At 43.2% G+C, this 23,252-nt stretch overlaps 1 protein-coding gene across 2 annotated transcripts in view; it reads left to right on the plus strand.

Moving 5' to 3' along the window:
* The window catches only part of Lamb1 (laminin subunit beta 1), a 70,704-nt gene that overhangs the window by 37,806 nt on the left and 9,646 nt on the right, over window positions 1–23,252 (plus strand). For both annotated transcript variants that reach the window (XM_036205966.1, XM_036205967.1), the window contains 9 exons: window positions 301–505; window positions 1,422–1,565; window positions 1,748–1,979; window positions 7,173–7,336; window positions 8,308–8,532; window positions 9,567–9,781; window positions 10,383–10,479; window positions 19,079–19,448; window positions 22,298–22,482. In XM_036205966.1, coding sequence (XP_036061859.1) covers window positions 301–505; window positions 1,422–1,565; window positions 1,748–1,979; window positions 7,173–7,336; window positions 8,308–8,532; window positions 9,567–9,781; window positions 10,383–10,479; window positions 19,079–19,448; window positions 22,298–22,482 — 1,837 coding nt within the window. The remainder of the gene's footprint in view (window positions 1–300; window positions 506–1,421; window positions 1,566–1,747; window positions 1,980–7,172; window positions 7,337–8,307; window positions 8,533–9,566; window positions 9,782–10,382; window positions 10,480–19,078; window positions 19,449–22,297; window positions 22,483–23,252) is intronic.

Genomic DNA, 23,252 nt, shown 5'->3' on the forward strand with positions numbered 1-23,252 from the left:
GGAGCTGTAACACAAAATAGCATTCCACCTTTCTGGGAAGGATGTATTCAAACCATTTCCCCACAAATCTGTGAACTGCTTCAGCAGTAGTTGTTTCAAAGCCCACTAAGCATCCTGAAGTTTATCTCACCATTTTCTGGCCAGAATATTTATGACTGGGAAGGTTTCTGCTTTGTGTCATGAGTGCTATTAGCTTATGTCCCAAAGCAGGCGGCTGTGGGGGTTGGGCATGATTGCTTACTATGGTTGATAATGTGGGCACCTCCATGAGGTCATTGTGTTATTCCTGTTCACCCATAGCTTGTTCTCATGCCCTACTGTAAATCCCTGGACATCTTTACTGTCGGAGGCTCAGGAGATGGGGAGGTCACCAACAGTGCCTGGGAAACCTTCCAGAGGTACCGGTGTCTGGAGAATAGTCGGAGTGTAGTAAAAACACCGATGACCGATGTCTGCAGAAACATCATCTTCAGCATTTCTGCTTTGATTCACCAGACAGGCCTTGGTAGGTGTCGCTTGAGCAGCTGTGGAGGCTACAGGGTATATTTGGCACTAGGAGGTACAGTGGGATACACGCCTGTGCTTCCTTGTGATACAGCATGAAGGAAGCAGTGTCTTACCTTAACCTGGGTTGGACTTTATTTTTACAAATGTCTTAGTTGGCCTGGTGTGATAGTTGAACATTTTTAATCCCAGTACTCAAGAAGCAGGCAGAGGCAGGCAGATATTGAGGCCAGCCTTATCTACATGGCAAGTTTTAGGCCAGGGCTCTATAGTGGAACATTGTTTCAAAAAAATAAAATAATAAATAACAAATGATTTTGTCATGTAGCACCATCAAAAAAGGAACCCAAATTAAAGAAATTTACAAAAGAGGTAGAGAGGTAGCTCAGTTGTTAAGAGTACACACTGCTCTTGCAAAGGACCAAAGTTCAGCTTCCAGTCATCCAACATCTCTGCCTCCATGGGCACCAGCACTCATGTGCTCTTACCCACGTAAACATACACATAAAAAAGTAATAAAAAGAAATCCTAAGTATACACAAGTGGTGATTAGACACAGGCTATGGATGTGAAGGACTGAATCAGGAAAGCATCAGCCAACTGAAAGCTATGTTTTTCTCTAGGGAAGGTTAGACCAGCTTCCAATGGTCACAGAGGCTTAATGCTATCATATATTTGACCTCTGGAGCCAAGGGGAGAAAACCTTAATGATCTCCTGCCTACAAAAATTTGCCAGGGCAGCTGGTTTGTTCCCTCCCAGTTAGCACAGGCATGCTGAGTTTCTAAGCTGGAATTTTAAGAACTCGAGTAGGAAAGGGGTCAGGAAGTGTTGGGGGCTTGTGGAGAGACAGTACAGGTTATAAGGCAGGTGCGATGTACTGCTCCTGTCCTCAGTCTAACCACTCTTTTCCCTGCAGCTTGTGAATGTGACCCTCAGGGTTCTGTGAGTTCTGTGTGTGACCCCAACGGAGGCCAGTGTCAATGCCGGCCTAATGTGGTTGGAAGAACGTGCAACAGGTGTGCACCAGGCACCTTTGGCTTTGGCCCCAACGGATGCAAACGTAGGTGTATCAGAGACTTTGTAATGAATTCTGGGATGGTCCTGAGGTATTTCCTGACTTCTAAAGGCAGTACTCTGCTCTGAACCTGATGGCATGAGCCCTGGATCACTATGGATGGGGGCCGTGCACACATGAAGGCATTTCTGTCTATTTAATGAGTTTTTTGTTTGCCTTGTCTGCAGCTTGTGACTGCAATCTACAAGGATCTGTGAATGCTTTCTGCGATGCTGTCACGGGCCAGTGCCATTGTTTCCAGGGCATATATGCTCGGCAGTGTGACCGATGTCTCCCTGGGTACTGGGGCTTTCCCAGCTGTCAGCCCTGCCAGTGTAATGGTCATGCTGAAGACTGTGACACAGTGACAGGGGAGTGTCTGAGCTGTCAGGACTATACCACAGGCCATAACTGTGAAAGGTATGTGGCACCACCTCATGAGAGTAAAGATAATATACTGGGCATGGTGGTTGGCACAGCTGTTACCCTACTACTTGTGGGGCAGAGGCAACAGGATCAGGAGTTTGAGGCCAGCCTGGGCTGAATATTGAGGCTTTGTCTCAAAAAGAAAAAGGAAGACAGAGAATGACATCATCTTTGCTTAAGTAAATAATTATCTTGGACAAACCACAGAATTAATCTCATATAGGCTCCAAATGGCTCTTTCATTTTTGGTCATCCCAGCATTTTTGAAAAGCTCACTTGTTTATCCATTACCAGTGTAGCTTGTACCTGGTTTGTACCTGAAGTCTGCCCTTTGGGAATTGCCTGGCAATTCAGCTGTGGACTGAGGAAACCCCCACATTGACACTTTCTGGCTTGGATGAGAGTTGAGAAATACCCTTTGTCTACTTTGGGTCAAAGCAGAAACTTCATCCAAGTGGGACTACTCACTTTAGATAGCTTTGTTGTTCAAAGCATTACATGCAATCAGTTTTCTGGAGACAAAATGTGCAAAGCAAAGCAATTCTCCAGTTAGCAAATGTTAATTGGATAATTATCATGGATATAAGATCTTGTATAATATTAGAGGGACCAGCCTCAATATTATACATCCCAGGGATTCAGGAGAGAGAACTACTAACTGCAAGGACTATTTTCAGGAAATAGAATCTCAGCACACCGAGCTCTATAGTGCACTTGCTTTAATTCCTGTCATAACATCCTATCTACACAGCTTCAGTTCTGTTCTCATGCCTAGCTCCTTTCTTGCCTGATTTCTCTCTGTTATCTACTGCTCCCTCTTAAGTTCCATCTTAATTCTCTCATCTTAATTCTGGCTCATCTAGGTCCTTCTCACCTTGTTCTTACCCAGCTAGGACTTTCCCATCTGACTCTTCCCCATCTCAGTTTGTTCCTCTCAAGTTCTTACCCATCTAGTTCTTCCATTTTCCTTTCTCTTCTCCGTCCGTGCCCTTGAAGTCCTGGTATATGAAGGGAGGGTCCGAGCTAAATTGTGTAAAGCTATTACTTAATGTCCACCTGACCTAGGCGATGTCCCCTTGTGGAATTTAAGTCAGGAGACTTGTATGTGGGCTGTTATCATTGTTAGTCTTCAGAAGTTGGGCGCCCACCTGGGTGGTGCTTCTTGTAGTCCTTGAAAGTGGCTTAGAGAGATATCTGATTCCAAAGAAAGCCTTTCCTGAGGCTGTTCTCCAAATACCTGGAATGTGTATGTCCAGAGAGTGATCAGTTCACACTGTTAGCCCTTCTAAGGAAAAAGTCATTTGGGAAAACTATGAAGGCACACGTGATTTTCATAACAGAATACAGCTGATATATAACAAGCCAAGTAACACCAAAAACTCCTTGGGATTTGGCTTCCTCTGGAGGAATTCCCTGATCCCTCCAGGTAATGACTTTGCCATAACCAGCAGAGTTCTTATGATATATTACTGCAGCCCACAGCAATAAGGCACAATAGGTAGATGGCTTAGTTAGTGATTTTATTGCTGTGAAGAGACTCCATGACCACAACAACTTGTATAAAGAAAACATTTACAAAAACAAAAATCCCAGCACTCAGGAGGCAGAGCCAGGCAGATCTCTGTGAGTTCAAGGCCAGCCTGGGCTACAGAGTGAGTTCTAGGAAAGGTGCAAAGCTACACAGGGAAATCCTGTCTCGAAAAACAAAAAGAAAAACAACAACAAAAAAAAGGGAAAACATTTAATTGGAATGGCTCATTTACAGTTTCAGTCCATTATCATCATGACTGGGAACATGGCAGTATGCAAGTAGACATGGTGCTAGAGCTGAGAGTCTTACATCTTGCAGGCAACAGGAAGTTAACTGATAGTTATACTGAGGGAAACTTGAGAAAAAGAGACCCCAAAGCCTGCTCCCACAAGGCCACACCTCCTAATAGTGCCACTTCCTTTGGGGATCATTTTCTTTCAAACAACCACAGTAGACTTTAAGAATAGGACATGGAGTATGCCTCCAGTGACCTGAGCAGTTTCAGTCCATCTGTAAAGTTTTACATATGCATGCTGCCTTACACTGTTCACTACATTCTAGTTAGAACCTACTTTGTGGGGTAAAAGTCATTACCTTCCCACATCACTAACATGAGCTTGTGTTAGCACATCTGTAGATGTAACCGTCTTGTTAAATAAGAAACACAGCCAGTTGCAGAGTTAAAAGCCAGGAGGGCAGAGCAATAGCTGAGAGCTGAAAACTTTACCCTTCACTGTTGCTCTGTCTTTCCTCCCCGCCCAAGACCTACTTCCTATAGACTTTCTGTTCTGTCTTCTCATTGGTTGTAAACCCAGCCACATGACCTCATCACTGCCTGTCTGTGCAGACCTCCAGGTCTTCTATGGTTGGTATTGAGATTAAAGGTGTGTGTTGCCAAGCTGGCTGTGTCTTTGAACACACAGAGATCCTGCCTAGCTCTGCCTCCCAAGTGCTGGGATTAAAGGCGGCCCCACCACCACCCAGCTTCTGCTATGGCTTGCTCTGACCTCAAGGCAACTTTATTAATATACAAATAAAATCACATTTCAGTACAAATAAAATATCACTATACACATCACTAACAAAGAGCCACTTTGACACTGAGTACTGTAGCCGGTGCTGAAGTTCTTCATTAGATGAAAGAACGTCAAAGGAAAACGGAATGTGTGGTTGTTGAAAGGTATTGCTGTGGTTTGTTTACTGTTGCTATAACAAGCACCATGACCAAAAGCAATGTGGGGTATAAAAACTTAGTTGGCTTATACTTACAATTCATAATCCTTCATTGAGGAAAAGTCAGGGTGGGAACTCAAGGCCGGAACGGGAAACACAAACCATCGAGGGATGCTGATTACTGGCTTGCTTCTAGACTCACATTTAGCTACTTATCTTACACAGCATAGACCCACCTGTCTAGTGATGGTACCACTCACAGTGAGCTGGGTCTTCATGCATCAAGAAAATACCCTACAGACATGTCCACAGGCCAACTGGGGACAGTTGTTCAACTGAGGGTCCCTCTTCCCAGAAGTGTCAAGTTGGCAACCAAGATTAGCCATTGTAGGTATCAAGGTGTCAGATGAAACAAACACATGGCTTTTGGCTTAGTGCTAGTGTGGTAATGGAGAATGTGAAGGTCACAGTGGGTACTTCTGTGAACTGGTTCTAACCACAAAACTGCTATAGAAAGAAAATAAGAGTCACAACAGTGAAAGGAGGAAATTAATGCATCCCATGTCAATTTTATCTGCCCTTAATTTTTGTTGATCTTTCAGAGGGAGATAGAAGGTTAGGCAGTAGTCATCCATATGCCGGTTCAAAAGAGGTGTAATGGAAAGCACTTAAGAGAATGTCTGAAAAGAGTCTGGCTGGCCATTTGCAACTAGCCTCAAATCTTTTTTAAAAAGGAATTTGGTTTCTTGTGGACAGTGGGAAAGGATGTGGGAGAAGGGAAAGACTGAGGATTAGGTTTCCAGAACACTTCATCAGATCGTTGGAGATTCTGCTATTGAGTGTGAGCAAATTTCTCATTTCATACCTTATTTCCAGGCAATCAGCGTTTTAATCCTCTTGATTTAAAAGGAAACTGGGGGCTGGAGAGATGGCTCAGAGGTTAAGAGCACTGACTGCTCTTCCAGAGGTCCTGAGTTCAATTCCCAGCACCCACATGGTGGCTCACAACAATCTATAATGAGATCTGGCGCCCTCTTCTGTATACATGATAAATAAATAAACCTTAAAAAAATAAAAATAAAATGAAAAGAAACTGGCTGGATCGTCCTGCAAGGATGAAGTATACGGAGAGACAGGAAGTGAACACTCCGTTTCCATCACATCTTTGGTTTTGTTTCTCCTACAAAGGTGTTAGGAACTTTCTCAGCTGCTCTTATAGGAAGCTGCTTATCACTGTAGACGTCCCCAACACATAACTAGGGAACATGTTCTTGTACTATTTTTACATAAAATTAAGTATATAATTAATATTCTGTAAAGAGCTTTCTTTTATTTCTTCATTTACCTCCTCATTTAAAAACTATTGCCTGATCTCAAAACAAAAAGCATGGACACACTGAAGTGGAAATCCTTGAAAGTGAGCTGTAGACCTAGCTGTACTTCTGCTTTGTAACTATGGGAGGGTGAATAAGAGTATCCAACTTCCTTGTGTTGGGGATTTAGCTCAGTGGTAGAGCACTTGCCTAGCAAGCGTAAGACCCTGGGTTCGATCCTCAGCTCCAAAAAAAAAAAAAAAAGAGTATCCAACTTCCATATGTGTAATGGCCAGAGTGGACCCAAAGCTCCTTCAAGCTTTTGTGTTACATGGGAAGGAAAAAGCACCCCAGTTAACATTGATTTTGAGGTCAGCAGCATGACACAGTAAGATAATTCCTTGCTCAAAGTTGTGAGGCTGACTTGGAATTGAGGCTTTTTATCTAGGTGTGTAAGCATTTGCAAACCATTCAAGCCTCACAGATCACCAGTCTTAAAAATACTGGATGTGATGAATTTGAAAGCGACAGACACCCCTCTTTCCTGCCCAGGTTTGGAACCATATAAGAGATGGGCTCAGGAGGCACAGCTGTAGAGCATCCCTGTCGCTTTGTTGGGAAAATCTAGATTGCAGGATGGCTTAGACCTGTGGCCACGATGAGCTTGCTAACTGTAGTGTATCTCCTCTAGCACCCCCATCCTCCATATTCACATACACGCTAAGAAGAATGCAGACAGACAGATTCCTTAAGACAAAGAGAATGTAAAGCCAAGTGTCCAGGGCAGGTAGGCAGCCCATGGGACTGTGAGGTCCAAATGGGAAACTATTTCTCTGGGGAACAGTTAGTGAAGATCATCACACTAATCCAAGGGTGTCATCCTAAATACATTATCTTGCAAGTATTTCCCATAACAGCCAGATCCAGCACCACTAGGAACCCTATTAATCAAAATATTTGGTAGAGGAGTCCAGAAACCTATTTAAATGAAATCCTTCATGGGTTGTTTGGTTTTTTTTTTAAACTAAAATTTAAGAAAGTTTGTTGCTGCTCTGAAAAGTCCCTTTTGGGGAACAGGAGAAATAGGTTATCATGCCCTCAAACAGAATACAGTTTCTAAGCCTATTCTTAATGACTGGGTCAAGGCTCACTGTTCTGCACCCACTGCAGGTGCCTGGCTGGTTACTATGGTGATCCCATCATTGGATCGGGAGATCACTGCCGCCCTTGTCCTTGTCCAGATGGTCCTGACAGTGGACACCAGTTTGCCAGGAGCTGTTATCAAGATCCCGTTACTCTCCAGATTGCATGTGTTTGTGATCCCGGGTACATTGGTAAGTCATGCACACACCCTAAGAAGCAAAAAGGCGCAGGAGAAGATGTATCTGAGTTCATTGTTAGTGAGAAAAAGATGAAGAGTGAACCAGTTAAGTTCACCTTTACAGTCCTTCATTAAAACTTAAGGGATTCAGGAGGCTCCTGCCCTTTATCCATGTAGCAATATGGGGCAGGTCAATCTTTGGGTGTGCAAGATAATAGAGTTAAAGCAACAGGATCACCAACATTGAGTACATGACAGTCCTTAGGAATAATTTCTCAGTTTTAAATACAAGGAAGATTAATTTACTTTTTTGGTCGCCCCCCCCCCGCGCGCCCATAACCTAACCCCTCTTGAGTGTTTGGAAGCCATTTTGTGAGTGGGCTAAAGAAAATAATCACCAGAGAGCAGGATGTCATATCTGAATATGTTCTTTACCGTGTATACTGTTTTCTGCTAACATTCAGTGAAGTTAGTCTATTGTGTGTGTATGTTGGGGGGTCCTTTATTCTAACTGCTGGTCAACTGCTAGATAGGCTCATGTGCAGCCCGAGAAGTACTTCATGCATGTGATTTTAGGGTTTCTTAAGAAACCAGGTCACCATTGAGGAGCTCATTTTCCTGGCTGTTCAGGATCACCGATTCTTCCATTTCTGCAAAGGCTTGAGTTAGGATTTTAACACCCAGCTACACTTACATGATCTCATCTCTGTTTAGCTCCTTGCCTACTCCACCCTGATGTAATTAGAAGCTAAGGCTCTCCTACCTTTGTGACCTCTAAGGCTGCTGTCGCAGTGTTGGGGAGCACAGAATCCTCTTCCCTCACAGCCAGAAGCCTGTTCCTTCTCTTTGAGATCGTAGACAAATTACATAGTGATACCAATGAGTCATTGCTTAGTTGGTCCCCAGGACAGGAATGCAATGGACTTGTGACCAGGCTTTTAGATAAGATGAACTAAACATTGTCTTGGTTTTGTTTTCCAATAGGCTCCAGATGTGATGACTGTGCCTCTGGGTTTTTTGGCAATCCCTCAGATTTTGGAGGCTCATGTCAGCCTTGTCAGTGTCACCACAACATTGACACTACCGATCCAGAAGCCTGTGACAAGGAGACGGGAAGGTGCCTCAAGTGCCTGTACCACACAGAAGGGGACCACTGCCAGCTCTGCCAGGATGGATACTATGGTGATGCTCTTCGGCAAGACTGTAGAAGTAAGATGCACATTCATTTTCCATGCCCACTACAGTGATCTCCACCACCACCACTACCCCCTTTTTTTAACCGGATTTTGTTGTTGGGATGCTTATTTCACAAGGAAAAACCCTTGTTCAGTGAGGCAAAATTTCACATTCAACAAATGAAAGATGAGACTTGATTTTGTTTTATTTTATTTTTTTAATTCTGTAAATCTTCATTCTTTGGCAAGACAAGTCTCAAGATTGGCCCTATGCCAGGGGAAATTGTGGCTGTCATCAAGATAAATGCCATGCAGTAGAGTGCGTGGTGGTGTGTTCTTTCCATGAACTTGTTTATTGGGTGGGTCTTACAGATCTGAATTCCCAATGTGGGAGGGCTGCACCTTTCTGATGTGGATGGTGGAGTAGGCCTCTCACCTAAGGCAGAGAAAGAAGTAACAGCAGTTAAAAAAAAAAAAAGAAAGAGAAAAAAAACCTGTCAGACCACATTTGTCTTATCAGGAGATCAGCCAGGCTTTCTGGCTGCAAAGCTCGTAGGCTTCTGGTTTTGTTTATAAACATGTGGAGTGTTGGGGACCCACAGGGCTGGATTTTTAGCTTATAAGGCTTCTTCTGTGTACTTCTGACATATGCTATGGCTGCTCCCTGCTAGGAGTTCGAAATCACTGAACGTTTCAATTGCCACTGGTGTGTTTTTATAATTTCCAGTTAAAATTTTAAAGTGTGAAATCTTTCAAATTTTTAATCATTTGAATCTGTGTATCATGAAACTATTCCTAGGCAAGCAAAAATCTGTCATTAAATTTGTGTGGACATGTCATATACCTGGGAAGTGTCAAATTCACTTTGTATTGTGAGAATTTCTAAAGGATGTTAATTTTAGTTTTGTTTTTTGTTTTGTTTTTAAACATTGCTTTTGCTTATTTCTTGCATATCAGCATTGAGATTTGGAGAGGAAAAGACTAGCTGTTTAGATGGAGCTAACCTCTGCATGCTGTATCCCCATGAATGTGATCAGATGTACATTTGCTTATGCTGTTCTGTTTCAGAGTGTGTCTGCAATTACCTGGGTACCATGCAGGAGCATTGCAATGGCTCTGACTGCCACTGTGACAAAGCCACTGGTCAGTGCTTGTGTCTTCCCAACGTGATCGGACAGAACTGTGATCAGTGTGCACCCAATACCTGGCGGCTGGCCAGCGGGACCGGCTGTGAGCCATGTAGTTGCAATGCTGTGCATTCCTTTGGGCCATCCTGCAATGAGGTGAGGGGCTGTGATTAAGGGTGAGGCCTCTGAGATGCTCAGTGACAACTAGCCCATCAGATGACTTTGCCCCATATGGAGGAAGGCCAACAGATAGCATCCAGCTTGGCAAGCAGAGTATAGACTGCCTGTCAGTCCCTGCGTGTCCTTGGCTAAGGCAATATTATTGTACACAAGGTCCTCATTTAACCAATCCATAGCATTTCAGTATAGTATCTAGCTGTGGATGCAGACTCACATGTCATTCCTTTCCCTTATCTGGCCCCCATATCAGTTTTCATAGTTGTTCAGCTTGAAAGGAACTACACAGCCATCCTCGCAGCATTGCAAAAGTGCTGTTGCTTGCTGACATAGGCTAAAACTGACACTCCCCCAGAGTTAGACATGTCAGAGGTGGCCTAAGATAGGTATCAATCTGTGGAAAAAGTGAAGATGCTGAAATCCTACCATGCTAGAGATCTTTTGAAGCCCCTGGTGTGACCCCCTCCCCAGTCCATACCACAGGTGTCCAGGTTCCACTTTGGTCACTTAACTGGGTTGGGGCAAGTTACAACTGGCTTCTCCACTGAGACCACCTGACAGATCTGTATTTGGACTGCAGTTCACCGGGCAGTGCCAGTGCATGCCGGGCTTTGGAGGCCGTACCTGCAGCGAGTGCCAGGAGCTCTTCTGGGGAGACCCCGATGTGGAATGCCAAGGTGAGGTCAGGCCCCAAGCTGATGCTTTGGTGGGGTGGGCAAGAACAGGAGTCTTAGGTCTGTAGGGGCCTTTGGTAAACTCTAAAGTGTAGTCAAAATGATATAACAAGTTTGTGCCTTTTTTTTTTTTTTTTTTTTTTTTTAAAGAACTCCTAATCTAGCCTTGTGAGTAAATGTGACTAGTAAACAGTGTCCTTATTTCTTCAGCCCCATACCATGGAGAGTGTCATCTATCTTGGTACACAAACAGACAAGGACACGTACACACCCTGTAGTATACACTGAATACTACTTTTTAAAAATGGTTTTCAGTAAAGTGAGGCTACATGAGCCATGCATGCTGACAAATTGATCTGGTCCCTTATGCATGTAGGCATAGATATGACCGCAACAGGCTGCTAATACAGCATCCACCAGTGAGCCTAGAAGAGGGTGACATAGAACCTTGAGTTAAGTGAATATGGTTGGACCAGCTACTGTAAACTGTCATTGGACATACCTGCTCTGTCTGTTCTTCCCTTTTGTATTTCCTTTTTCTCCTTAAGCTAACCAGACTTGTTTTAAAGAAACTACAAAGAGCAGCAGGAAGGCCAGCAAATGGAGTGATCCCATGGCAAAGAGCAGGTTTATGGGGCCAGCTGCCTGATTTCAATTCAAGCAGTGCCTCTATATTAGAACAGAGTCCTGGCTCTTTTCTGCCTATGCCACATGCACCTATCTTGGTATAGTATTGATCTTTCTAGTTCTCTATTTCTTCATTTATATACATGTCTTATACATACATAGTTTTCAATATAGTACACAGAGTTTACATTTAGGAGAGATTAATCTCAGATCTTTCCACATTTGTCACCCTTAGATCCCGAGTCTTCATCCCTTTAGCCACTAAAGAGTTGTTTTCAAGCCCCTTGGAAATACTATTTCTGGATGTAGGCTCAAGGGAAGAATGCCCTAAAAGAGATTGATAGGACCTGGGTGTAGAAATTCTGTTTTTCCTTGCTTCCTCCTAAATCACACCACCATTCCAACCTCCTCTGTTTCAGATGGAGCCAGGAAGTTCTGTCTCCTGAAATGTCAAAGTCTAGGGTAAAAGGTGCTTGACCTAGTTGTTCACACTGGCAGTTTGGTTATCACCGTGATTTTGAACATTACACTTTATATTGTCTCTCCTCAGTCTCTTGAGAGTAGACGGGGAAGAAAGGGTTTTAGAAATTTGTAGAAGGGGAGAACTGAGCATATCACCATGATGGGTATCTAGGAGTCAAAAGTAATGTTCTATAGGGCGCAAGCACCCATGCAGGCAGGCCCTTAAACAAGAATCTGTTGGGCCCCAAAAGCCACTGAGACTCTGAAAAAGGCTCAGAATTTACAAAGCCCCCAGAGAGAAGACTGGAACTGCTAGGGTTCGAGAATGGGGTTCATTGCCAGCTCTGGGGCTGTGGGTGGCCTGGGTGGTAACAAGGCTCAGGGTTGGCTGAGGGCAGAGACAAAAGTGCAGAGTGAGACACAGCTCAGGGTTCTTTGTACTGGAGTGCACTGACAATGGGAGGACCCCAGAGAGCAGCTCAAACAAGTGCCATCTGAAATTAAAGACCACACTCTCTGGGATTATGTAAAGAATTGCCAATCTAGTCTCAGTTGAAAGCACAAATTTAGACTTTCTGCTGCCATCCAAAAACAATGCTTGTTGGAGGACTTAGGTCATAGCTAAGTCATCTCCTTATGGGAAAAAAATGTAGTTATGTGATACACAAATGATTGGAGCCTCCGGCATACAAATGGTTGAATGTTCCTATTGTTCAGGCAACTTGGTGTTCTTGGCCTATTGTGCCAAGTCGGAACAAGCCCACCACTGTGCTGGGATGGAAAGTCTCATCTACCCAGTGCTGAACGTACTAGTTCAATCTACAGTCTGAAGCTTTGTTCTGTGTCCTGCAGGGGTCGAGGTCACAGGAGGAATCTTTCTGTCCATTCATAGATGGCAAAGGGAGGCATGCAGTGGCTTTCTAATCAGTGAAACTGCAACATCAAGGCATAGATAGGTGTGGGCTCTGGGTGGTGGGCTGGGAAACTCTGTTATAGTGCTTGCCTTCGTGTGGGAAGACCTAATTTCCATTCCTCAATACCACAAAAAAAAAAAAAAAGAAGGAAATACCATATATTCCTTGCCTACATATTCATTCTTGCACAATTTCTCCCCTCCCTGCTTCCTTTACCCTTTGAAAAAGGGACTCATGTAGTCCAGGCTGTCCTTGAATATCTTTTCCTCATGTTTTGTCTTCCCAAGTGCTAGAGTTACAAGTGTGCACTGCCAAATCCAGCCTGCCTACCTTTTTTTGTTACTTCGATTATGACTCGGGGAATAAGGCTGTGTTTAAGCTTTTCAGTTAGGAAGAAGTCTTCTTTTATATAATCCTAATAACAGAGCACATGTAACCCCAGAGTTGGGCTACACTTGACAGCAAGCTATAGGCAGCATTCATTTCTGATAGGTTGTCTGTGGCTCCTTTGTGCTCCAATGCCAGACTTGACAGTCCAGCCAGGCAGAATGGCCAGGAAAGCCTTATATGTTTACCTTTTAGTCTTCACTTAAAAGGCAAGATGGGAGCTGAAGTCACTTATCCTTCAGCTTTCATTCCAGAACTGAAGTTTTGTTAGCAAGGTCATAAAAAAGAAAGGGATTAGAATGTCAGAAAAATGAAAGCTATATAAAGGAGGATGAAAGTAATAAGATTTCCTTGCTATCAAGAACAATTTTTAATATTTGGAGGCTGCCTTAGCACACATAAGGAGGTCAATGGACAACTTGCAGGGGTCAGTTCTCTCCTGTCATATGGCCATCCCTGTATTCCTTTGCTTTTAGTGAAACAAATTTCCATTTAAACTATCAGAAAATCTTTAGCATGGTAGCCAGGGCTGGGAGCCTGTGAGCTTGTTGGCAAAGCCAGGGGTAGGATGTGATAGGAAGTTGGGGCAGCAGATAATTCTCAGGTTGTGTCATTTCTGTGTTCAAGATCAGATTTCAATTTCCAATATAAAGGTGAACAGTCACAGTAGGTGCACAGTGATGATGAGTAGGCTAGACCTGACAGTATACACCTGTAATCCTAGCTCTTGGGAGGGAAAGACTTGAGGCTAAGGAATTCAAGACCATTCTTCAGGACATAATGAATTTAAAGCCAGCCTGGGCTCCAGGAGATCTTATCTCAAAAGGTGTCCTTGCCTAAACAAGAGGCTCTTAATGGGCTATTTGGGGGAAATGGGGCATATGAATTTTCAGATAACTATTTTTAGTACTGAGCACTTAGGTATATTATGCATACCTTAATTTTATAGATGTAACAAATAACCTATGCAGATGAATAACCTCTGTCATAGTTAGTGGATCTCAGGCTCAGAGGCTAAGTGGCTTGCCTGCCCAGAACCATGCCTCTAAAGAGGGCAGAACCAGTACCAGAGGCGCTCATGTCAGTAGCTGGTGTTGAAAGAGGAGAGGTAATGACTGTCCAAGCTAAAAGACAACACAGATGTCATGTCAACATGACTATGAGAAGGACCCTCAGGAAACAATTTTAGCTTGAGTCCTGGGAAGGTTTGGTTTCACCAGATAGTGAGAAGCCTTAATGCCAGGTCAGTGAAGATGGACTCTGTTCAGTGGGCAGAGGAGGTCTACAAGGAAGGGAAGACTAGAAGGAAGCAGGAACCTTACATGTCCAAGAAATAGGGATGTAGATGAATCCCCATTGTGAGAGCAGTTGGCTAGTGGTCTTTTTCATTCATTTTTAATCTGTGTAGTATTGTTCGTGGTTCTGCCTCTTAGAAATCATAATTAAAAAAAAAACCTCAACATAATAATGGAGTTAGGTTTTTGTTGTTGTTGATGATGATATTTTCTTTACTAGTTTTTAAAATATACATGATTAACACTTTTTGCTTTTTTTCAAAAAATATACATACAATGGCCAGTTTGATTAAAACAACAACAAAACCCCAGAATGTTCAAATGTAAAAAATTACATCCTATGGGCAGGTTTTATTCACAGGACATTGAATCCTTAGCCATGACAGCAGCTACCGCTTCATATAGTAACATCCACCACACGTTCACTTTTAGCACATTCCCAGCATGTTAGTCTTTCTGCCCATGATAGCAGCCGTCAGCATGCTGTGGAAGTAGTTGCCAGCTATAAATGCACTCACAGAGAACAAGGAAGAATAAGTCATCAAAAATCTTTTGCAAAATCTATGAAAAACAAAAATCACTAGATGCCATTCCTTCTCTGATCCAAAATGATACTGGTTTTTCAGGCTTTGTGAGCATCTCTTCATCCTTCTTCAGAAATGACAGGTATGCAATGAATCTGGTTCCAGTGAAGGCATGCATCTGTGTTTCCTTTATTGTCCAACACTTTGTCAAAGGAGATATAATTGTTAACTGGTTATGAACAATGTCAGTATACTTGAAATAGCCACAGGCAGCAGATGTCTTAGCAGTTTACATTCTTCCACAATCAAGACTGTAGAGCACTGTAGTCCTTCCAAAAGGTCTGGATAGTACATGGTTTCACTTAAATGTGCTTTAAACTGTTTCATCCCCTAGTACCACACCAGATGAAGCAATACAGAGTTATTTTAAGGGTTAGACCAAGCAGTCATGTGGGCAATAGCAGATCCTACCTAGAAGTGCACAGCTCATCCACTGTCTAACTACTTCGAGGACCATATCTGTTTGTTCCTCCAATAGTTCGTTTTTTGTTTTTTGTTTGTTTGTTTGTTTGTTTGTTTGTTTGTTTTTTAGCCAGAGCTGAGGACTGAACCCAGGGCCTCGCATTTGCTAGGCAAGTGCTCTACCACTGAGCTAAATCCCCAACCCCTCCAATAGGTTTTTGTTTTGTTTATTTTGAGAGCAGCCAGGTCAAATATATCATAGGTAAAAATCCCCTATGATTAATGGACCTGAGACAGTCTATCTTTAATTCATCATCTCCTTCCATGAATGCTTTATCTACAATTTTCTTTACATCATCTAAGAGGTAAGAGCTGCCCAGTTTGTCATAGAGTTTTATGTACTCTTTGTGGCAGACATCACAATTCCAAGTTTTATAATATCTAGACTTTTTTTTTTTTACTCTGGGGGGGGGGGGGCACACATATGTGCCTGCATGTGCAAAGAGAAAGCCTTCACTGCCCTTCCTTGTTCTTTGAGACAGGATTTCTCATTGGCCTGGAGCTCACCGATTGGGCTCAGCTAGCTGGCCACCAGTCTCCAGGAGCTGGCCACCAGTCTCCAGGAGCTGGCCACCAGTCTCCAGGAGCTGGCCACCAGTCTCCAGGAGCTGGCCACCAGTCTCCAGGAGCTGGCCGCCAGTCTCCAGGAGCTGGCCACCAGTCTCCAGGAGCTGCCTCCAGTCTCCAGGAGCTGGCCACCAGTCTCCAGGAGCTGGCCACCAGTCTCCAGGAGCTGGCCACCAGTCTCCAGGAGCTGGCCTCCAGTCTCCAGGAGCTGGCCACCAGTCGTCTCCAGGAGCTGGCCACCAGTCTCCAGGAGCTGGCCTCCAGTCTCCAGGAGCTGGCCTCCAGTCTCCAGGAGCTGGCCACCAGTCTCCAGGAGCTGGCCACCAGTCTCCAGGAGCTGGCCACCAGTCTCCAGGAGCTGGCCACCAGTCTCCAGGAGCTGGCCACCAGGGACTGAGCTGTAACTTGTGCCATCACTCTCAACGTGGTTTGTTGGTTTGTTTTGTTGTTTGTTGTTGGTTTTCGAGACAGGGTTTCTCTGTGTAGTTTTGGTGCCTGTCCTGGATCTCGCTCTGTAGACCGGGCTGGCCTTGAACTCACAGAGATCTGCCTAGCTCTGCCTCCTGAGTGCTGGGACTAAAGGCGTGCGCCACCACCACCCAGCTCACTCTTAACTTTTTAAATGTGGGTACTAGGGATCAAAGTTAGGCCCCTGTGTTTATGCACCAAGCACTTTATCTAATGCACTCTCTCTTTCTCCAGTACCCTGGAGCTCTTCTCCAAAATATCATACTCAATATGGATTTCTTATTAAAGGGTCTTTAAATGTACCCAGACTGGTGAAACTGTCAGATAATCTGGAAATCTCTCTTGTAGGTGAGCAATGAGCATGCCACATATGGTCCCCCAGTATCCTACTTGGTGTAGTCTCTTATTCTGAAAATTCAAAGTGGCAGCACCGTATTCTTTCCTATGTAGAAGAATGGAGGTGGCCCACATGCATCTCTAGCTGTGTTGGGAAGTGCCAGCCAATTTCTAAGGGCAAATAGTTGAACTTTGTTTATGGGGAGATCAGTTAACTATTCAGAAACAAACAAACAAAAAAAATCTTAATGAAACTAGGGTCTGCAATTTGAACTGTTTCAATACAGTCATCATATGATAGGTGTTTGATAGTATTTCTGGCAGTTTCTCTCAGATTAACTTTCTGTTCCTTGGTTTTGAACATCTGAGAAATACCTATAACTCTTAATGCTGATAGTCCCTTAACCTGGGTTGCTGACTTGGTAAAGTCCTTTACCATCTGCAAAGACTTTCCAAGACTGGATATGCAGCATAGATGGCAAAGGTGGACTTCTTGTAGACCAGTTGATGACAGTAGTCATATATTCAGTGGTCTCTTCCACACAGATAGTGACTGTAAAAAGCTAGCATCACTGAGTGCTTGGTGTGTACCATGTGCTCTCACAAGTGCTTGAACCCTTGCCATGATTTTTCCTGAGGTAGGTGTGACCTTTACCCTTACAGATGTGGAAGTTATGACTCCTTTTTAGGATTGCCTACCTTTGTTCTGGCCTACTTTTTCTTGACCTAGGGCACAGAGGGATTTAGGGAAAGACAGGATTTATAGCCTCAGCCCATAATTGTGTTCTAACCATGGTGCTGGATTCCTTAACCTTGTTAAAGGTGATAGATAAGTGAGCAGTACAAAGCAGGATGTGGCAAGTGTATCAAACCCTTCAGGCTGCAAGAACCTTTATGGATTGAGCCGTGGCTGGAGATGTAAGCAGCTCTCAGGGCTGCCTGTCCAGCTGATTCTGGATGATGCTCCATGAAAAAGCATTAAGGTGGGAAATTGCAGCGACTGATGTTATAGAGTCTGGGGTACAGAGCTTTGCCATAGAGACACTGTTGCTTTAGACTGGTTATTTCTTACACCAATAAGTGAAATGCCTCTTGCATGCTTGTACATGAAGTTAGGACCTCATTTGGCAAGACTGTTGGACTCTTGCGTACAAGTGAATTCTATGCTTGGTGCCAAGTTGAAAAATGGCTAACGATGTGCCCTTGCCCTGGGAGTTCATACTCTGCTTAGGGAAATAAGAGAGCATATTTATTTTGCTTTTACACCAGAGATGCATGTACAGACCTTCTGTTGTTCAAACTCCACAAATAGTGTGAAATGCCAACTGTTGACAGAAAAATGACTCAGTGATAAAGTGATAAATCCATGGGAGCCTGTTTAAGAAGTATTAGAAACATTCATTAAGGTAAATTGAGGAAATACGCTCACGAATACAGAACGGAGTAGACAGCGGGCATTGTCCTCTGATCTGACCAGGAGCGAATCCACCTTGCAGGCAGGAGCAGGGAGAAGGGGCATGTGTCTCTTCTTCTTTTAAGAGGTCACGTACAACAACAAGAAGCACCGCCTCCTTTGAGCCCTATAGCCCAACGTCATGGGTGGAGCAAACACCACTACACAGTGACCTGAGGTTCAGAATTCTAAGCAAGGGTTAAAAGGTATATATGTTATAATAAGTGATATCAGTCAGCTGTTGGTCAGGAATGCTGGTTTTTCTCTTTGTCAGGCAGGATTTCTCCTTTTGCCATTTGGCTCTAAGGTGAGGTACCAACTACATTGGATCAGTCACAGATTAGAACCAGGTGGTTCCCAAGACACCTAGGATCACTTCTGACATTTTTATGAGTCTGCTGCTCATAGTGTGAAGTATTTAATCACAGTGGCAGATGCAAGGTGGATTGTCTGTAGTGGAAGCCTTTAAACCAGATATTTTGTGTTCCTCAAGGTTATTACATCTTACCTAGTATACATTGCTTTGTTTTGTGAGCAGGTAGGTTTGATTATTTAGGTGCTATTTCTTTAGGAAGTGGCTTCTAGTGAAGGGGTCACATCAGGATGCAGTCTGAATCATCTATACTGCTATTAGGTGGGAGCTCAGACCTAGAGAGAGGCCAGGATGGACTCTGGAGATGCAGAGTACACAATCTTCATCTTCCCTATGGTGAAACTTGGAACAGGTCATGTACTGTTTCCACCTTGGTTTCCATTTCAGAGAAAAAGTGATAACTATTTTGCCTAGCCCATAGGAACGGTGTGAAGGTTAAGTGATGTGATACATAGAAAACATGTCTACAATGCTTGCCACAAGTAAGTGTTTAGCAAGGCTTATCTGTTGATTTTTAACTTAACATTACTCTTACTAAGAAAGGGCCAACAGGGGTTGAGTCATATATGGTAGGCCAAGCCACTATAAGCTGTAACAGTGATTTTAAATACCAGTTTTTGTCACTGAAGCTTGTAATGTAGTTAAGTCAACTAGCATTTCTGTTTCCCTTCCAGCCTGTGACTGTGATCCCAGGGGAATTGAGACACCACAGTGTGACCAGTCCACAGGCCAGTGTGTCTGTGTGGAGGGTGTTGAGGGTCCACGTTGTGACAAGTGCACCAGAGGGTACTCGGGGGTCTTCCCTGACTGCACACCCTGTCACCAGTGCTTTGCTCTCTGGGATGTGATCATTGGTGAGCTGACCAACAGGACCCAAAAATTCCTGGAGAAAGCCAAAGCTCTGAAAATCAGTGGTGTGATTGGTCCGTACCGGGAGACCGTGGACTCTGTGGAGAAGAAAGTCAATGAGATAAAAGACATCCTGGCCCAGAGCCCAGCAGCAGAACCACTGAAAAACATTGGCAATCTCTTTGAGGAAGCAGAGTAAGTAGTTTATGAGCCGAAAATTACTCATGAAGGTTTTTCAACTTTTGAATTACTCAAGATTTACCAGGGTGGTACTTTTGCTAGGTTTTCTTAGTCTGATTACACAGGCTGAGTCCCTTGCTTATCAACAATGTTCACTGTGAGTAGGATAGAGTACTCCACTTTGCTCTGTTGCAGCATAACTGGATTTGAGGCATAAGGTCTATAGACTCTCAGCTTTTTCATGTGTGAAGCTTGTGAACACGGGTGGCATGTTAATTCCTGAGTGTCTCTCTCTTGCCATTGCCCAACAGAGAACACAAGGATCAATTTATACAATGATAACACACTTACAAAAAAATTATGAACCTAAATTGTCATTTTAAGTATTGCTTCTACTAGGGAACTCCCATCACAACAAATATAAGACCCTTATTTCAAATCATTTTTTTGTTCAGCTGCTGTCTCATGAAAGGCATCACTGATGTAACTATGAAATGTCTACACAGAAACAGCCTCTGAATTGGGCCCTCTCTGGATATTTATTCCTCTGATTCAGTACTGTTTATTTTTATCAGTTATGAATTGAGTAGAGATGCCAATCAAGGGTCATGTTTCTACCCTGAATCCTAGCCTTTTCCTTGCCCTCAGTATTTCAACTACTGTTGAAAGGAGCCCCAAAACAGCACACAGTAAGGCTTAGGAATTGAAGGACAAAAAAAGGAAAATAGAGATGGGTGTGGTGCCACAGGCCTGGAGACCCCAGCACTAGGGGAACTGGGGCAGAAAGATCACAAATTAGAAGGCGGCTTGGGCTATATATTGAGAACAAACTGAGCAGCAACAATGAATATATTAATACACTCTTTGGGCTGAAGGGGTAGCTCAGCACTATAAGAGTACATCAAGTCCTAGGTTTACTCCCCAGTTCAGTAAAAATATTAATATATTTGAAATTATTGTTTATTTGTATGTGTGTAGGCATGTGTCTGCCATGGTATACTTATGGAGGTCAGCAGACAACTTGTAGAACTCATTTGTTTCCCAGGTCATCAGGCTTAACAGCAAGTCCCTTTTTGCATGCTGAACCATCTTACCAGTCCTAGATATTATTATTATTGTTGTTGTTGTTTTGCTTTGTTTTTTGGGATAGGGTTTCTCTGTGTAGCTTTGCGCCTTTTTCCTGGAACTCACTTGGTAGCCCAGGTTGGCCTCGAACTCACAGAGATCCACCTGGCTCTGCCTCCTGAATGCTGGGATTAAAGGTGTGTGCCACCACCGCCCGGCCAGATATTTTTAATTGTAAGATTTTTGAGACCTGAAAAGAAATGAAGGTCTTTGGAACCAGTCAATTAATAAAAATGAAACATTGGGGGAAATTATCACCAGGAAAGTCATCTTACCAGACCCCATAATCCTTTCAGTGCTTGTTCATGGTGTTCATGGTATCCTCTCAACTTAAGGAGCATTTTAAAAACAAAACAAAAAAACTCATTCATGTATTTGGGAATTCAAGGTATAGCCATGCTTTGGAGCACATGTAGAGGTCAAAACTTGGAAGAGCCAATTCTCTTCCTACCACATGGGTTCTTGGAACCTGATTTGTCAGGTTAGCAGCAAGCTCTCATCAGCCCCTTAAGTAGCATTCTTTACAAAAATGTGTGCTCCTCCACCTCCAAGGTCTTAGCTTTTCCTTTTATTTTCCGTGTGTGTGTGTGTGTGTGTGTGTGTGTGTGTGTGTGTGTGTGTACACAGACTTGTGCCATGGAATACATGTCAGGGTCAGAAGACAACCAATGAGGCTGTTCTCTACTTCCACCATGGGGCTTCTGGAGATCAAACTGAGGTTGTCAGGCTAGTAAACAGTTTGAGCTGCTAAGCCATCCTGTTGGCCTGTTTTTAGTATTTTTACATCTTACAGGTTTTGTTGCTGATTTCTTTAAGAGACAGGGCCTGTCTAGTCTGTTGCCTAATGGACCCCAGATTCTTGATATAGGGTGATTCTCCTCCCTCAGCTCCCAGAGTAGATGAGAAAAGACTTGCCAGGATGGTTGAACGATTTTCTAGAACTTTACAGTGACTATCATATTCCTGGGAAGGTAATTAGATTCTTTCAGATGAGCCACTAATCCCAGTATCAGGTCTTCTTGAACATTCCTTTGTGCTGTATATGCACACAGATATCATGTAGTATATATACACAAGTCAAGTCCTAAGGTACAGGTTTAGAAAAATGACACAGACGGGAGAGAGATGGGTCTTGGGTCCAGAGGAAATACTGTAAAGGCTGTGTTTCATTCTCCAGAGATGATCACCCCTTTGCAGCTTTTTTTTTTCTTCCTAAATAAAAGGGTGTTGTTTTGTGGACGGAAGAGACTTCTCTGATGCAACTTTTGCCTGGCGCACAGAACCTATGAAAAGCTGCTTCTGCTGCCTTCATGGTGGGTTGCAGGGCTTCCTCCTATATTCCATCTTGAAGGAGAGAGCCCTGAGGTGAAGTTCAGAGGAAAGGTTTTTGGCAGGTGGGTGGGAGAGATTCTTCTGCATTGAGTCTTGAGTCTGAGGGCTTACAGGGCTTGCAGCCACTTACATTGAGAGCTGTCAGCCTGCACAGACCCTTGCTCATTTTACAACAGAGGCTTGGAACCCCACCACCACCACAGAGCTGAGCATTCACTTGTGTTTTTCTTCAAAGTATTTGATGAAAAGGTGTTAGTCAATTGTCTCTTGTAGGAATAAAACTAGGACATAGAGGATTATAACTCTGGGCTTGCCTGAAGATGGAGGGTGGGAGACTGCTAATAGAAGATGTAGTGAGATTTGACAGTTTGGGCCAATTTTAGGTAAGCTTACTTTTCTTTTTACAGGAAATTAACCAAAGATGTTACAGAAAAGATGGCTCAAGTAGAAATGAAATTATCTGATACAGCTTCTCAGAGTAATAGCACAGCTGGAGAGCTAGATGCACTGCAGGCAGAAGCAAAAAGCCTTGACAAAACTGTGAAAGAACTGGCCGAGCAGCTAGAATTCATCAAGAACTCCGATATTCAGGGTGAGGACTTGTGCAGGAATCTCAAGCCTGGATAATAAATAATCCTCTTAATACTTCCTTCAAAAAATATTTTTCTAACAATTCTAAATCTTTTCTATTTGAGTCTTTGGCACAAATGGGACTTAAAGTTCTTGGTTTTCTAATATGGGACCTGGAGATAAGACATTGTAGAGGCTCCATTTAATTAAAATGTGTTCCATTTCCCAACTCTTTCCTTAGACTTGTGAGTACTACAAATATTAAGTTGTTGATTCTGCGAATCCTTCCACATTTGAGATTACTGCTTGCTTAACTTATTTTTGAAAATATTTTACTTATTAATATTATGGGCTATATATGACCCTCCCCCCAAAAAAAGGTGAAATTTGTTAATGATACAATTCTGCATTATACATTTTGTTTTAGTAGGTCCCCAATGCCAAAATGTACTATGCTCTTTATGTATATAATAATTATTTGAATGGACCCAAATAGATAAACAAACATAAACAGTCATCTGGAGATATCCAGGCTGCCCAACACCAGGATTTAGATGCTTGCCTGTGTGTAGAAACAACATTTGCATGGTGGCTTAGTTTCTCATTTTCACCCCAGTGTTTTGCAACATCCATATTTTGACAAGGTACTAATGGGATAGAAGATGTTCACTGTTCACTACAGGGAATCTCTAGTTCTGCAGATTTTTTTTTTTCTTGACTCCTAAAGCTTTATAGTATAATTCAGGGCCACAAGATACCAAATATGGGCCCTGGTCAGTAAGGAACCAGGGA

Source organism: Onychomys torridus, chromosome 14, assembly GCF_903995425.1.
Source record: "Onychomys torridus chromosome 14, mOncTor1.1, whole genome shotgun sequence".
In the NCBI taxonomy this organism is placed as follows: Eukaryota; Metazoa; Chordata; class Mammalia; order Rodentia; family Cricetidae; genus Onychomys; species Onychomys torridus.